The 16,159-nt window shown below is 41.9% G+C and overlaps 1 protein-coding gene across 1 annotated transcript; it reads right to left on the reverse strand.

Annotated features, from left to right (window-relative positions):
* Window positions 1-1,206: 1,206 nt before the first annotated feature.
* On the reverse strand, window positions 1,207-4,957 carry LOC121587286 (cytosolic phospholipase A2). The gene is made up of 4 exons (XM_041904199.1): window positions 4,871-4,957; window positions 2,249-2,411; window positions 1,656-1,775; window positions 1,207-1,455 (listed from the first exon to the last, which is right to left on the reverse strand). The coding sequence occupies exons 2-4, from the start codon at window positions 2,399-2,401 to the stop codon at window positions 1,300-1,302; spliced, it is 429 nt and encodes a 142-aa protein (XP_041760133.1). The 5' UTR covers window positions 2,402-2,411; window positions 4,871-4,957; the 3' UTR covers window positions 1,207-1,299.
* Window positions 4,958-16,159: the final 11,202 nt, after the last annotated feature.

The raw sequence follows: 16,159 nt of genomic DNA on the forward strand, positions 1-16,159 counted from the left end.
ACACCGTCATAAACATACCAACCCCCCTTACACAAATACTGTACCAACCACCCGGACACATTCGCCAAGAGGCAATGGAGACCCACAGCTGGTCCGTTCTCAGTAAAGTCTCTAAACCAAACTGTATAGGGTCTTGTGACGTACAGTCCTGTCAAAAGTTTTGACGTTTTGAACTGCTGATTATGAAAGAAGGCCAAACCTTTGAATAAACAAAGGTTATTAGTAAGTCGTTCTGAATAAGAGCGTCTGCTAAATGACTCAAATGTAAATATAATGCTCTGCTCTCAGCTGTTTTCCTGTTCAAGAACATCCATTAGACAGTCAACAGAAACCACCTGTTGTTGGAAAGCGTTCTCTCACCCCATATTCAAAACCCACCTCAGGGACAGATGAAGAGTGTTGGGCCAATATTCACAAAGCATCTCAGAGTAGGAGTTCTGATCTAGGATCTGTCCATATAATATCATTCATTATGATCTGAAGACTAAAACTGATCCTAGATCGGCAACCCTACTCTGATGTGGATACTGGCCCTGATCTGGGCTCGTAATCATAAAGCGTCTTGATAAAAGATGATCTACGATCAGTTTAGCTTTTTAGATCACATGTGAAACGGTAAGTATATCGGAGTGCTCCCTGACAACGTTGTGGTTGTGCTGATGGTGGGGTTGCAGCTTCCCAGCATGTCGTCCCAGGTTGGATCCTTAAGATAACATACAGTAACATAACTGTTCCCCTTTATAAGGACCTTACCCAGGCACCCTGTCATAAACATACCAACCCCCCTTACACATACTGTACCAACCACCGTACACATTGCAAAGAGGCAATGGAGACCCACAGCTGGTCCGTTCTCAGGTGATGTCTCTAAACCAAACTGTATACGGTTTTGTGACGTACAGTACTGTCAACAGTTTTGTATTTATCTGATACGCTGATTAGGAATGAAGGCCAAAGCTTAGAATAACAAAAAGTTATATTAAGCTCAAGTTTAAGCACAATAATGGTTTACTGTAAAAGGTAAATGTTGAATTGTAAAAAGCTTTGACATAAAATCTCAAATCTAGCAGAAATATTGATTTATCCCTTTTAATATTCTATGGACCAATCTAAGACATCTTCTGGGAAAGCATAAAACAATAAAATAACATAAAAAATATGTTATAAAAAAAAAAAATTAAGCCAGACTGAGACCATCTTGCCGTAAAGCATGTTTTTTTTTTATTGATGCTATAAGGAAGTGAATACATGAGTGACAGGGTGAGAGAACCAATCAGATAGAAGGTCATAGGTTACAATCTAATCATCATTCTGTTGCTGGTATTCCTTCTGGTAGGTGTAGGTGTAGTAGACGGTGCCTTTCTTCAGGTGGCAGGTCTCGATGTGTGTTCCTGGGTAGATGGTGGTGGTGCAGGTTCCCAGGCGTTCATCTGGTCCGACGTTATCATCCCACACCTAATAATAATTACATTAATTATAATAATAAATACAAATATCATAATAATTCATCATAATCATATTTATCATATTAATAATAATATTACTCATAATTATCCTCCTCCTCCTCCTCCTCTTCCTCTTCCTCATCATCATCATTTATTGGATATACAAACTGCTTTTACATTGATCAAAGCACTCCATTGCTCAAAACTCACCTCGAGCTTCAGGACAGAGTCGTCGATGATGTCTAGGAAGTTGAACTCGCCGGGCCAGTTGGGGTTGGCCTGGTTCTTCAGAATGCTGGACATGCCACCGAAGGCTGGGCCACACCACACCTAAGGACGTTAATGTTGTCAGTAGACTTTTATTATTAAACATGTTTTATTATGATTGTGCTTTAATACTCAATGATTTTTTATGTATGTATAGTTGGCTCACTTGGATGAGGAACCTCTATATGTATTTTAAAATGCATTCATTCATTATTTTGTTTGTTTGTTCATTCATTTGTTCGTTTTTTTGTTCATTTACCTAACAAGTAACAAGCCAATCACTGACATTTTCATGGTCACACGTCACTGTAGCCTACTTGATATCCAAACAAATGACTGCTGACTGTCTACTGTTTAGTGGTTGATTATTGCTCTGTCTCTGTCCTTTTGTGTTATGATGCCTGTCCTGCTGTAACATTACTGTACTTCTTCTGTTTTACCACCCCACCTGCCAGTCCCTCATTGTAAATAACAATGTTTCATTAACTGACTGTTCTGGTTAAATAAAGGTTAAATAAATGAATAATATAATTCACCTTGACGTAGGGGTCTGGCTGGGAAAGGAGGTCTCCTTTCAGGTTGGTGGCACTAATGCCCCACACCCTGACGCGGTCGTCATACGGGCCACATTGTACAAGAGCCAGGGTGCATAGCACCAGCAGACCCAGGGACACAGAGAGAGAGGCCATGGTACACTGTCTGAGAGAGAGGAGAGGAGAGGAGAGGAGAGGAGAGGAGAGGAGAGGAGAGGAGAGAGAGAGGAGAGGAGAGGAGAGGAGAGGAGAGGAGAGGAGAGGAGAGGAGAGGAGAGGGAGAGGAGAGGGAGAGGAGAGGAGAGGAGGGAGGAGAGGAGAGGAGGAGAGGAGAGGGAGGAGAGGAGAGGAGAGGAGATGAGAGGAGAGGAGAGGAGAGGAGAGGAAGATATAAACATGTCATATGGGTGTCCATAAGAGCTTGAAGCTAACACTACAAACTGTATTCTGACAGGAGTAAAAATAGAGGTGAAAGATCAGGACATATTATCAGTATTATGAGATTAGTCAGTGTAAGAAGAGAGAGAGATAGACAGATAGAGAGAGAGAGAGAGAGAGAGACAGCGACTCAGAGAGTGAGATAGAGGGAGAGAGAGAGAGACAGCGACTCAGAGATAGAGAGAGATAAAGAGAGAGAGACAGCGACTCAGAGAGAGAGAGAGAGAGAGAGGGAGAGAGTGAGAGACAGCGACTCAGAGATAGAGAGAGATAGAGAGAGAGACAGCGACTCAGAGATAAAGAGATATATAGAGAGAGAGACAGCAACTCAGAGAGAGAGAGAGAGAGAGAGAGAGAGAGAGAGAGAGAGAGAGAGAGAGAGAGAGAGAGAGAGAGAGAGAGAGAGAGAGAGAGATAGAGGGAGAGAGAGAGAGACAGCGACTTAGAGAGAGAGAAAGTGTCTGGTGCTTCTGTCACCAACCAACCAAGGTGGGCCTACAGCAGCACCTAGATCTTCTGCACAGATTATGTCAGACCTGCGCCCTGACAGTAAATCTCAGTAAGACAAAAATAATGGTTTTCCAAAAAGGGTCCAGTTGCCAGGACCACAAATACAAATTCCATCTAGACACCGTTGCCCTAGAGCACACAAAAAACTATACATACCTCGGCCTAAACATCAGCGCCACAGGTAACTTCCACAACGCTGTGAACGATCTGAGAGACAAGGCAAGAAGGGCCTTCTATGCCATCAAAAGTAACATAACATTTGACTTACCAATTAGGATTTGGCTAAAAATACTTGAATCAGTTATAGAACCCATTGCCCTTTATGTAGCTCAGTTGGTAGAGCATGGCGCTTGCAATGCCAGGGTTGTGGGTTCGATTCCCATGGGGGACCAGTATGAAAATGTATGACCAGTATGAAGTATGCACTCACTAACTGTAAGTCGCTCTGGATAAGAGCGTCTGCTAAATGACTAAAATGTAAAAAAATGTAATGGTTGTGTGGTCTGGGGTCCGCTCACCAACCAAGAATTCATAAAATGGGACAAACACCAAATGAGACTCATGCAGAATTCTGCAAAAGTATCCTCCATGTACAACGAAAAACACAAAATAATGCATGCAGAGCAGAATTATGCCGATACCCGCTAATGATCAAAATCCAGAAAAGAGCCGTTAAATTCTATAACCACTTAAAAGGAAGTGATTCCCAAACCTTCCATAACAAAGACATCACCTATAAAGAGATTAACTTGGAGAAGAGTCCCCTAAGTAAGCTGGTCCTGGGGCTCTGTTCCCAAACACAAACAGACCCCACAGAGCCCAAGGACAACAACACAATTAGACCCAACCAAATCATGAGAAAACAAAAAAGAGAATTACTTGACACATTGTAAAGAATTAATAAAAAAACTGAGCCAACTAGAATGCTATTTGGCTCTAAACAGAGAGTACAGTGGCAGAATACCTGACCACTGTGACTGACCCAAAATGAAGGAAAGCTTTGACTATGTACAGACTCAGTGAGCATAGCCTTGCTATTGAGAAAGGCCACCGTAGGCAGACCTGGCTCTCAAGAGAAGACAGGCTATGTGCACACTGCTCACAAAATGAGGTGGAAACTGAGCTGCACTTCCTAACCTCCTGCCAAATGTATGACCATATTAGAGACACATATTTCCCTCAGATTACAGAGATCCACAAAGAATTCAAAAACAAACCCAGTTTTGATAAACTCTCTTATCTACTTGGTGAAATACCACAGTGTGCCATCACAGCAGCAATATTTGTTATCTGTTGCCACAAGAAAAGGGCAACCAGTGAAGAACAAATTCCATTGTAAATACAACCCATATTTATGTTTATTTATTTTCCCATTTGTACTTTAACTATTTGCACATTGTTACAACACTGTATATATACATAATATGACATTTGAAATGTCTTTATTCTTTTGGAACTTCTGAGTGTACATTTTACTGTTAATATTTATTGTTTATTTCACTTTTGTTTACTATCTACTTCTCTTGCTTTGGCAATGTTAACATATGTTTCCCATGCCAATAAAGCCCATTGAATTGAATTGAAATGAAAGAGAGAGAGATAGAGAGAGAGAGAGACAGAGAGAGAGAGTGGTAGTAGACGAGAAGAACAGAACCAGAACAACAGACAACGTCTTACCTGTATATCCCTGAGATGGACGTCTGTCTTTCTCTAGTCACCCAACTGCTGATGGTCCTTACTGTGCCATCTAGCTGTTTATAAAGATCTCAGCCCCCCCCCAGGTGGTATGATGACCCACAGGTGGTATGTAGGACTACTTAGTTACGCATTAACCAATGAGAACACACCCTATATTTTCAAGAGACATATGGAAGCCTAGAATGTGTAACATGAAATTCTGATACTATTTGAAATGTTGATTGAACAAATTATTTTCCAGATAATGTCAAAAGGCCAGTCCAGTGAATAAACAGTTCAATCAAATAAAATTGTATTTGTCACATGTGCCGAATACAACAGGTTTAGACCTTACAGTGAAATGTTTACTTACAAGCCCTTAACCAACCATGTAGTATTAAGAAAAATAAGTGTTAAGAAAGTATTTACTAAAATAAACAGAAGTAAAAAACAAAATAACAAATAATTAAAGAGCAGCAGTAAAATAACAGTAATGAGGCTAAATACAGTGGGTACCGGTACAGAGTCAAAGTGTGGGGGCACAGGTTAGTCGAGGTAATTGAGGTAATATGTACATGTAGGTAGAGTTAAATTGACTATGCACAGATGGGGGGGGGGGCAATGCAAATATCGATTTGCAAATAGCCATTTGATTCGCTGTTCAGGAGTCTTATAGCTTGGGGTAGAAGCTGTTAAGAAGCCTCTTGGAGCTAGACTTGGTGCTCCGGTACTGCTTGCCATGAGGTAGCAGAGAGAACAGTCTATGACTAGGGTGCCTGGAGTCTTTGGCCATTTTTAGGGCCTTCCTCTGACACCGCCTGGTATAGAGGTCCTGGATGGCAGGAAGCTTGGCCCCAGTGATGTACTGGGCCGTACGCACTACCCTCTGTAGTGCCTTGCGGTCGGAGGCCGAGCAGTTGCCATACCATGCGGTGATGCAACCAGTCAGGATGCTCTCGATGGTGCAGCTGTAAAAGTTTTTGAGGATCTGAGGACAATATGCAAATATGGATTTATGTGACAGACGATAAAACATTTTGTTTTGTGCAGAAACATTCAGAATGGGATTGTGATGTAATATGAGTTGTTTTGGAGCGTATTCTAACATGCTTTAGACACATTCACATAAATAAAATAAAATAATCAATTCAAATTTTATTGGTCACATACACATATTTAGCAGATGTTATTGCGGTTGTAGCAAAATGCTTGTGTTCCTAGCTCCAGCAGTGCAGTAGTATCTAACAATAAACAAATCGAAAAGTAAAATAATATACTTTTTTTATTTTTTATTTAACCTGTATTTAACTAGGCAAGTCAGTTAAGAACAAATTTTTATTTACAATGACGGCCTACACCGGCTAAACCCGGACAACGCCGGGCCAATTGTGCGCCGCCCTATGGGAAATGAAGAAATATTAGGATGAGCAATGTCGGAGTCCGTAGTATAAATATACACTACCGGTCAAAGGATTTAGAACACCTACTCATTCAAGGGGATTTCTTTATTTTTACTATTTTCTACATTGTAGAAAAATTGTGAAGACATCAAAACTATGAAATAACACATATGGAATCATGTAGTAACCAAAAAAGTGTTAAACATATCAAAATATATGTTATATTTGAGATTCTTCAAATAGCCACCCTTTGCCTTGATAACAGCTTTGCACACTCTTGGCATTCTCTCAACCAGCTTCACCTGGAATGATTTTCCAACAGTCAAAAATCTCCAATATGGTCTCCAGACCAAAGGCTTGTGTTTCTTGGCCCAAGCAAGTCTCTTCTTATTATTGGTGTCCTTTAGTTGTGGTTTCTTTGCAGCAATTCGACCATGAAGGCCTGATTCACACAGTCTCCTCTGAACAGTTGATGTTGAGATGTGTCTGTTACTTGAACTCTGTGAAGCATTTATTTGGGCTGAAATTTCTGAGGCTGGTAACTCTAATGAACTTATCCTCTGCAGCAGAGGTAACTCTGGTTCTTCCTTTACTGTGGCGATCCTCATGAGAGCCAGTTTCATCATAGCGCTTAATGGTATTTGCGACTGCACTTGAAGAAACTTTCAAAGTTCTTGACATTTTCCGTGTTGATTGACCTTCATGTCGTAAAGTAATGATGGACTGTCGTTTCTCTTTGCTTATTTGAGCTGTTCTTCCCATAATATGGACTTGGTCTTTTACCACCCCTACCTTGTCACAACACAACTGATTGGCTCAAACGCATTAAGAAGGAAATAAATTCCACAAATTAACTTTAAGAAGGCACACCTGCTAATTGAAATGGATTCCAGGTGACTACCTCATGAAGCTGGCTGAGAGAATGCCAAGAGTGTGCAAAGACCAAGGAAAGGAAGCTAGGAAAGTAGGAAAGGAAAGGTAGCTAGGAAAGGATAGTAGGAATGGGAACTAGGAAAGCAAAGGAGGGGAGAAAAGAAAGGAAATAGAGCCAGGAAAGGAATGCTAGGAAATGAAGCCAGGAAATGAATGCTAGGAAATGAAGCCAGGAAAGGAATGCTAGGAAATGAAGCCAGGAAATGAATGCTAGGAAATGAAGCCATGAATGGAATGCTAGGAAATGAAGCCAGGAAAGGAATGCTAGGAAATGAAGCCAGGAAAGGAATGCTAGGAAATGAAGCCAGGAAAGGAATGCTAGGAAATGAAGCCAGGAAAGGAACAGAAAGTAGGAAAGGCGAAGAGGAAAGGAAGTTAGGGAAAAAAAGGGACACGGAAATTAGGAAAGAAGAATTGAAGCTAGGGAATGAGAAATGGAAGATGGGAAAGATGAAGGAAAGGAACCTAGGAAAGGAGGAAAGGAACCTAGGAAAGTGAATGAGGAAAGTAAACTAAGAAAGGAGGAAAGTAAAGGAAAATAAGAAAGAATTCTAGGAAATGAGGAACGGATCTAGAAAAGGAGGAGAGGAAAGGAAGCTAGGGAAGGAAAGGAGTGGAAGCTATGAAAGATTGAATGGAAGACCAAGAAAAGACCAAGGGCTTTGTGGTTATCCAATTGGCTGTCACGTTATTAATGACAACAATGTGATTATCCAATGGGTTGTCAAGTTATTAATAACCACACTGTGATTATCCAATAGGATGTCACGTTATTGATGACCACACTGTGATTATCCAATGGGCTGTCACGTTATTAATGACAATACTGTGATTATCCAATGGGCTGTCACATTATTAATGACAATACTGTGATTATCCAATGGGTTGTCTTGTTGTGACTGATACCAATGCCGTCAAACATAATCTTCTTCACAAAGGCCAGGCTCCATCACCTATTCAGTTTGAGATAGTGTAGTAATTTCCCACCAATTGTTATCAATTCTCTATCAGCCATCAATAACTACCTTGCTTGAATAAAGTCAAATTCTGCCTCAGTAGTGTTGTTGTACAAGCAGGGGAGACGCAACCTGGATATCATACCATTGGCAAACATGCACGCACGCACACACCGAAGATCCTGAGGAATGACCTCACATCTCAGTCAGGCATGTGGAGACATACCATCATACCATCCTCATTGGCTCATTGTAATCCCAAAATAAATGTGTAAAGTGATACAAATAAAAGTAGCTATTAGTTGTAGAAGACATTTTATAGATAAAAGTATAAGTAGCATGCTTTTCTCCTTCCAGAAAACAACAGCTGATTCAAAGGGGGTGAGGTGGATTTTAAAACACTTCCGAGCTAGAACCCAAAAGGATACTCTAGAACCCAAAAGTATACTCTTGGGAATCCTCTGCTGAAGTAGGTAATCCAGGAGGAGAGCAGACTGCTCCTTTCACCTACTAACGAATTAACACTCTACTCGACCTCTCGACCACTCATTAGTTTTCCTGGTCACTGAGATACATTTTATTCACTGGGAGATTCTCATTTGGGCAAAAGTCTGTCCTCTCCTCGACTCCTCTGTCCTCCTCTATAAGTCGTTCTGAACAAGAGCGTCTGCTAAATGACTCAAATGTAAATGTAATGCTCTGCTCTCAGCTGTTTTGCTGTTCAAGAACATCCATTAGACCAGGGGTGTCAAACTAATTTTAGCTCAGGGGCCACATGGAGGAAAATCTATTCCCAAGTGGGCCGGACCGGAAAAATCATGGTATATACAGTGGGGGAAAAAGTATTTAGTCAGCCACCAATTGTGCAAGTTCTCCCACTTAAAAAGATGAGAGAGGCCTGTAATTTTCATCATAGGTACACGTCAACTATGACAGACAAAATGAGAAAAGAAAATCCAGAAAATCACATTGTAGGATTTTTAATGAATTTATTTGCAAATTATGGTGGAAAATAAGTATTTGGTCAATAACAAAAGTTTCTCAATACTTTGTTATATACCCTTTGTTGGCAATGATACAGGTCAAACGTTTTCTGTAAGTCTTCACAAGGTTTTCACACACTGTTGCTGGTATTTTTGCTTCCCATTCCTCCATGCAGATCTCCTCTAGAGCAGTGATGTTTTGGGGCTGTCGCTGGGCAACACGTACTTTCAACTCCCTCCAAAGATTTTCTATGGGGTTGAGATCTGGAGACTGGCTAGGCCCTCCAGGACCTTGAAATGCTTCTTACGAAGCCACTCCTTCGTTGCCCGGGCGGTGTGTTTGGGATATTGTCATGCTGAAAGACCCAGCCACATTTCATCTTCAATGCCCTTGCTGATGGAAGGAGGTTTTCACTCAAAATCTCTACGATACATGGCCCCATTCATTCTTTCCTTTACACGGATCAGTCCTGGTCCCTTTGCAGAAAGACAGCCCCAAAGCATGATGTTTCCACCCCCATGCTTCACAGTAGGTATGGTGTTCTTTGGATGCAACTCAGCATTCTTTGTCCTCCAAACACGACGAGTTGAGTTTTTACAAAAAAGTTCTATTTTGGTTTCTATCGACCATATGACATTCTCCCAATCCTCTTCTGGATCATCCAAATGCACACATAGCAAACTTCAGACGGGCCTGGACATGTACTGGCTTAAGCAAGGGGACACGTCTGGCACTGCAGGTTTGAGTCCCTGGCGGCGTAGTGTGTTACTGATGGTAGGCTTTGTACTTTGGTCCCAGCTCTCAGAGGTCATTCACTAGGTCCCCGTGTGGTTCTGGGATTTTTGCTCACTGTTCTTGTGATCATTTTGACCACGGGTGAGATCTTGTGTGGAGCCCTCAGATCGAGGGAGATTATGTGGTCTTGTATGTCTTCCATTTCCTAATAATTGCTCCCACAGTTGATTTCTTCAAACCAAGCTGCTTACCATTGCAGACTCAGTCTCCCAGCCTGGTGCAGGTCTAGAATTTTGTTTCTGATGACCTTTGACAGCTCTTGGTCTTGCCCATGGTGGAGTTTGGAGTGTGACTGTTTGAGGCTGTGGACAGGTGTCTTTTATACTGATAACAAGTTCAAACAGGTGCCATTAATACAGGTAACGAGTGGAGGAAAGAGGAGCCTCTTAAAGAAGAAGTTACAGGTCTGTGAGAGCCAGAAATCTTGCTTGTTTGTAGGTGACCAAATACTTATTTTCCACCATAATTTGCAAATAAATTCATTAAAAATCCTACAATGTGACTTTCTGGATTTTTTTTCCTCAATTTGTCTGGCATAGTTGACGTGTACCTATGATGAAAATTACAGTCCTCTCACATATTTTTAAGTGGGAGAACTTGCACAATTGGTGGCTGACTAAAAACTTTTTTTCCCCACTGTATAACTTAAAAACAACAACTTCAGATTGTTTTCTTTGTTTTAATACGATCAACATACAACATAAAGCTGGAGCCTGAGTACAGTGTGTCCAAAATAGTACAAGCACAACATCACTATTAATCATAAAACACATCAAGTTTATTTGAAAATTCTAAAGAAAAAGAACACAATGCCTCAGTGATTAACAGAACTGTTTCACAGATCACAGAACTATATCAGAGTGTCATTTCTCAGGCAGAAATGTAGAAAAAAATATGAAATCCTGTTCCCCAAACAAGTGCAAGAACCACAGAGTCAAGAATAGGTTAAATATACAAATAAAATAAAATCAATTAAAAACAATAGCACATCAACATAAAAACATATAAACATAAATCTGAAAGCGTTGCTCAAACTCCCGTAACAGTCCCGTTATTTTATCTTTGAACCGCTCATGTCTGCCACATGTTGGGTCGCGCACACATTTTTCAGACAGGGGAAGTGAGCTGCATCACCACCGCAAGTTGCGTCTCCTACAATGACAGCTTCAACTTGAAAGAACGTATGCTGTCATAATACTGCGTGACAACTTTGTTGCGCCCCTTGCAGCCTGTTTGTTCAAGTTATTCAGGTGCTCTGTAACATCCACCATAAATGCAAGGTCCTGCATCCATTCTGCGGAATGAAATTCTAACACTAGTTTTCCCTTTTCTTCCATGAACTGTTCAATTTCTTCTCGTAAATCAAAGAAACGCCTCAGTACAGCACCTCGGCTTAACCATCTTACCTCAGTGTGGTATGGCAGGCCATAGATGTGGTCTTTCTCTCTGAGAAGGCTGTCAAACTGACGGTGATTCAGGCTTCTGGATCGGATGAAATTAACAGTTTGGATGACCACCTTCATGACGTTATCCATCTTTAATGACTTGCAACACAAAGCCTCCTGGTGCAAAATACAGTGAAAAGTCAAAAAATCACGTCCTCCATTTGCAGATTGCACTTTCTCTCTGAACTTTGTCACAACCGCCTGCTTTTTTCCCGATCATTGAGGGCGCACCATCTGTAGCCAGGCTGACAGCGCGGGACCAGTCCACTCCGACACTGTCCAGCGGCGCCCGACGAGTCGCGGTAAAAATATCAGATGCTGTCGTTGTATCTGTCATCGGCACCAACTCCACGAACTCCTCGGTGACGGTCAATGTGTCATCAACTCCGCGGATGAAAATGGCCAGTTGTGCAACATCTGTAATGTCCGTGCTTTCATCAATTGCAACCGAAAACGCAATAAATGACTTTACTTTTTGCTTCAACTGGCTGTCCAAATCCACTGAAAGAACGGAAATCCTGTCTGCAACTGTGTTTCTTGCTCAGGCTGATATTTGCAAAAGCCTGCCGCTTTTCAGGGCACACAATCTCCGCTTGCCTTCATCATGCATGTTTTTACAAATTCACCCTCACTAAATGGTTTTGAAGCCACTGCGATTTCATTAGCAATGAGGTAGCTAGCTTTCACTGCAGCGTCACTGATGTCTCGGCTGTGAGTAAACACAGACTGCTGTTTCTTCAGACCCGCCAACAGTTCATTCACCTTCTCTCATCTCCGCTGTCCTTGAAAGTTGTCATATTTGTCGGCACGAAGACTCACATAGTGGCGTAGAAGGTTATATTCTTTCAGCACTGCAACATGCTCTGAACACACCAAACATACAGCTTTCCCATTCAATTCCGTGAATAAATAGGATGATCATTTTTCTTGGAACACTCTGCACTCTGTCCACTTTTTCTCTTTTTGACAGAGATATATTGGGGCAATGAGGGTGCCAAAAGCACATAATGTTAAAAGTAGAAGCCGTAATAAATATCGCGGGCAAAACAAAGTAGCTCATTGGCTGCACGTGCTTGACCTACTTGCTCTGCCCCGGTATAAACAATTTGCTTGCTTAACACAATTGCTATTGCGCCATCCAGTGGACACAATTGGAACAGCAGTTTATTTTATTGAAAAATTGCAGCGCATTTTTATACTTTACAATTATTATTTTATTTTTTTCAAAATCATCTCGCGGGCCGGATTAAACCCGTTTGCGGGCCTGATCCGGCCCGCGGGCCGGACGTTTGACACCCCTGCATTAGACAGTCAACAGAAACCACCTGTTGTTGGAAAGCATTCTCTCACCCCATATTCAAAACCCACCTCAGGGACAGATGAAGAGTGTTGGGCCAATATTCCCAAAGCACCTCGTCAACAGAAACCACCTGTTGTTGGAAAGCGTTCTCTCACCCCATATTCAAAACCCACCTCAGGGACAGATGAAGAGTGTTGGGCCAATATTCCCAAAGCATCTCGTCAACAGAAACCACCTGTTGTTGGAAAGCGTTCTCTCACCCCATATTCAAAACCCACCTCAGGGACAGATGAAGAGTGTTGGGCCAATATTCCCAAAGCATCTCAGAGTAGGAGTGCTGATCTAGGATCTGTCCATATAATATCATTCATTATGATCTGAAGACTAAAACTGATCCTAGATCGGCAACCCTACTCTGATGTGGATACTGGCCCTGATCTGGGCCCGTAATCATAAAGCGTCTTCATAAAAGATGATCTACGATCATATGTGAAACGGTAAGTATATCGGAGTGCTCCCTGACAACGTTGTGGTTGTGCTGATGGTGGGGTTGCAGCTTCCCAGCATGTCGTCCCAGGTTGGACCCTTAAGATAACATACAGTAACATAACTGTTCCCCTTTATAAGGACCTTACCCAGGCACCCTGTCATAAACATACCAACCCCCCTTACACATACTGTACCAACCACCGTACACATTGCAAAGAGGCAATGGAGACCCACAGCTGGTCCGTTCTCAGGTGATGTCTCTAAACCAAACTGTATACGGTTTTGTGACGTACAGTACTGTCAACAGTTTTGTATTTATCTGATACGCTGATTAGGAATGAAGGCCAAAGCTTAGAATAACAAAAAGTTATATTAAGCTCAAGTTTAAGCACAATAATGGTTTACTGTAAAAGGTAAATGTTGAATTGTAAAAAGCTTTAACATAAAATCTCAAATCTAGTAGAAATATTGATTTATCCCTTTTAATATTCTATGGACCAATCTAAGACATCTTCTGGGAAAGCATAAAACAATAAAATAACATAAAAAATATGTTATAAAAAAAAAAAAATTAAGCCAGACTGAGACCATCTTGCCGTAAAGCATGTTTTTTTTTATTGATGCTATAAGGAAGTGAATACATGAGTGACATGGTGAGAGAACCAATCAGATAGAAGGTCATAGGTTACAATCTAATCATCATTCTGTTGCTGGTATTCCTTCTGGTAGCTGTAGGTGTAGTAGACGGTGCCTCTCTTCAGGTGGCAGGTCTCGATGTGTGTTCCTGGGTAGATGGTGGTGGTGCAGGTTCCCAGGCGTTCATCTGGTCCGACGTTATCATCCCACACCTAATAATAATTACATTAATTATAATAATAAATACAAATATCTTAATAATTCATCATAATCATGTTCATCATTTTAATAATAAGGGGAGAGGAGGGGAGGGGAGGGGAAGATATAAACATGTCAGATGGGTGTCCATAAGAGCTTGAAACTAACAGTACAAACTGTATTCAGACAGGAGTAAAATTAGAGGTGAAAGATCAGGACACATTATCAGAATTATGAGATTAGTCAGTGGAGGAAGAGAGAGAAATAGACAGATAGAGAAAGATAGAGAGAGAGAGATAGCGACTCAGAGAGAGAGAGAGAGAGAGCGAGAGAGAAAGGGAGAGTGGAAGATAGAGGGAGACAGTGACTCAGAGAGAAAGATAGAGGGAGAGAGAGAGACAGCGACTCAGAGAGAGATAGAGAGATAGAGAGAGGGAGAGAGACAGCGACTCAGAGATAGAGAGAGAGAGAGAGAGAGGGAGAGAGACAGCGACTCAGAGATAGGGAAAGAGACAGAGAGAAAGAGAGAGAGAGAGAGAGAGACAAAGACAGAGACAGAGAGAGAGAGTGGTAGAATAAGAGAAGAACAGAACCAGAACAACAGACAATGTCTTACCTGTATATCCTTGAGATGGACGTCTGTCTTTCTCTAGTCACCCAACTGCTGATGGTCCTTACTGTGCCATCTTGCTGTTTATAAAGACCTCAGACACACACACACACACACTCACTTGCACGCACATACACACACCCACAGGCAATGATGACCCACAGGTGGTATGTAGGACTACTTAGTGATGCCTTAACCAATGAGAACACACCCTATATTACCAGGAGACATATGGAAGCCTAGAAGGTGTAACATGAAATTCTATTTGAAATGCTGATTGAACAAATTATTTTCCAGATCATGTCAAAAGGCCAGTCCAGTGAATAAACAGTTCAATCAATTAAAATTGTATTTGTCACATGTGCCGAATACAACAGGTTTAGACGTTACAGTGAAATGCTTACTTACAAGCCCTTAACCAACCATGCGTTTTTAAGAAAAATATGTGTTAAGAAAGTATTTACTAAAATAAACAGAAGTAAAAAAAATAGATAAGTAAAAAATAAAAAATAAGACAATTAATAAAATATCAAATACTTAAAGAGCAGCAGTAAAATAACAGTAGTGAGGCTAAATACAGTGGGTACTGGTACAGAGTCAATGTGAGGGGGCACAGGTTATTTGAGGTAATTGAGGTAATATGTACATGTAGGTAGAGTTAAAGTGACTATGTATAGATAATAAACAGAGATTAGCAGCAGTGTAAAAGAGGGAGGGGGGTGGGGGTGGGGGGAGGCAGTGCAAATAGTCCGGGTAGCCATTTGATTCCCTGTTCAGGAGTCTTATGGCTTGGGGGTAGAAGCTGTTAAGAAGCTTTTTGGACCCTAGACCTGGTGCTCCGGTACCGCTTGCCGTGTGGTCGCAGAGAGAACAGTCTATGACTAGGGGCCCTGGAGTCTTTGGCCATTTTTAGGGCCTTCCTCTGACACCGCCTGGTATAGAGGTCCTAGATGACAGGAAGCTTGGCCCCAGTGATGTACTGGGTCGTACGCACTACCCTCTGTAGTGCCTTGCGGTCGGAGGCCGAGCAGTTGCCATACCAGGCGGTGATGCAACCAGTCAGGATGCTCTCGATGGTGCAGCTGTAGAGCTTTTTGAGGATCTGAGGACCCATGCCAAATCCTTTCAATCTCCTGAGAGGGAATAGGTATTGTCGTGTCCTCTTCACGACTGTCTTGGTGTGATTGGACCATGATAGTTTGTTGGTGATGTGGACGTCAAAGAACTGGAAGCTCTTAACCTGCTCCTCTACAGCCCCGTCGATGAGAATGGGAGCGTGCTCGGTCCTCCTTTTCCTGTAGTCCACAATCATCTCCTTTGTCTTGATCACGTTGAGGGAGAGGTTGTTGTCCTGGCACCACACAGCCAGATCTCTGACCTCCTCCCTATAGGCTGTCTCATCGTTGTCAGTGAACAGGCCTACCACTGTTGTGTCCTCAGCAATCTTAATGATGGTGTTGGAGTCGTGCTTGGCCATGCAGTCATGGGTGAACAGGGAGTACAGGAGGGGACTGAGCACGCACCCCTGAGGGGCCCCCGTGTT

Source organism: Coregonus clupeaformis, chromosome 18, assembly GCF_020615455.1.
Source record: "Coregonus clupeaformis isolate EN_2021a chromosome 18, ASM2061545v1, whole genome shotgun sequence".
Lineage (NCBI taxonomy): Eukaryota > Metazoa > Chordata > Actinopteri > Salmoniformes > Salmonidae > Coregonus > Coregonus clupeaformis.

Bases quoted from the DNA above. Each gene is read 5' to 3' on its own strand.
- LOC121587286 (XM_041904199.1), bottom strand. From the start codon at position 2,401: ATGGCCTCTCTCTCTGTGTCCCTGGGTCTGCTGGTGCTATGCACCCTG. The intron at 1,776-2,248 runs GTGAATTATATT...TAACGTCCTTAG, and splicing joins AGCCAGACCCCTACGTCAAG to GTGTGGTGTGGCCCAGCCTT. The intron at 1,456-1,655 runs GTGAGTTTTGAG...AATTATTATTAG, and splicing joins ACTCTGTCCTGAAGCTCGAG to GTGTGGGATGATAACGTCGG.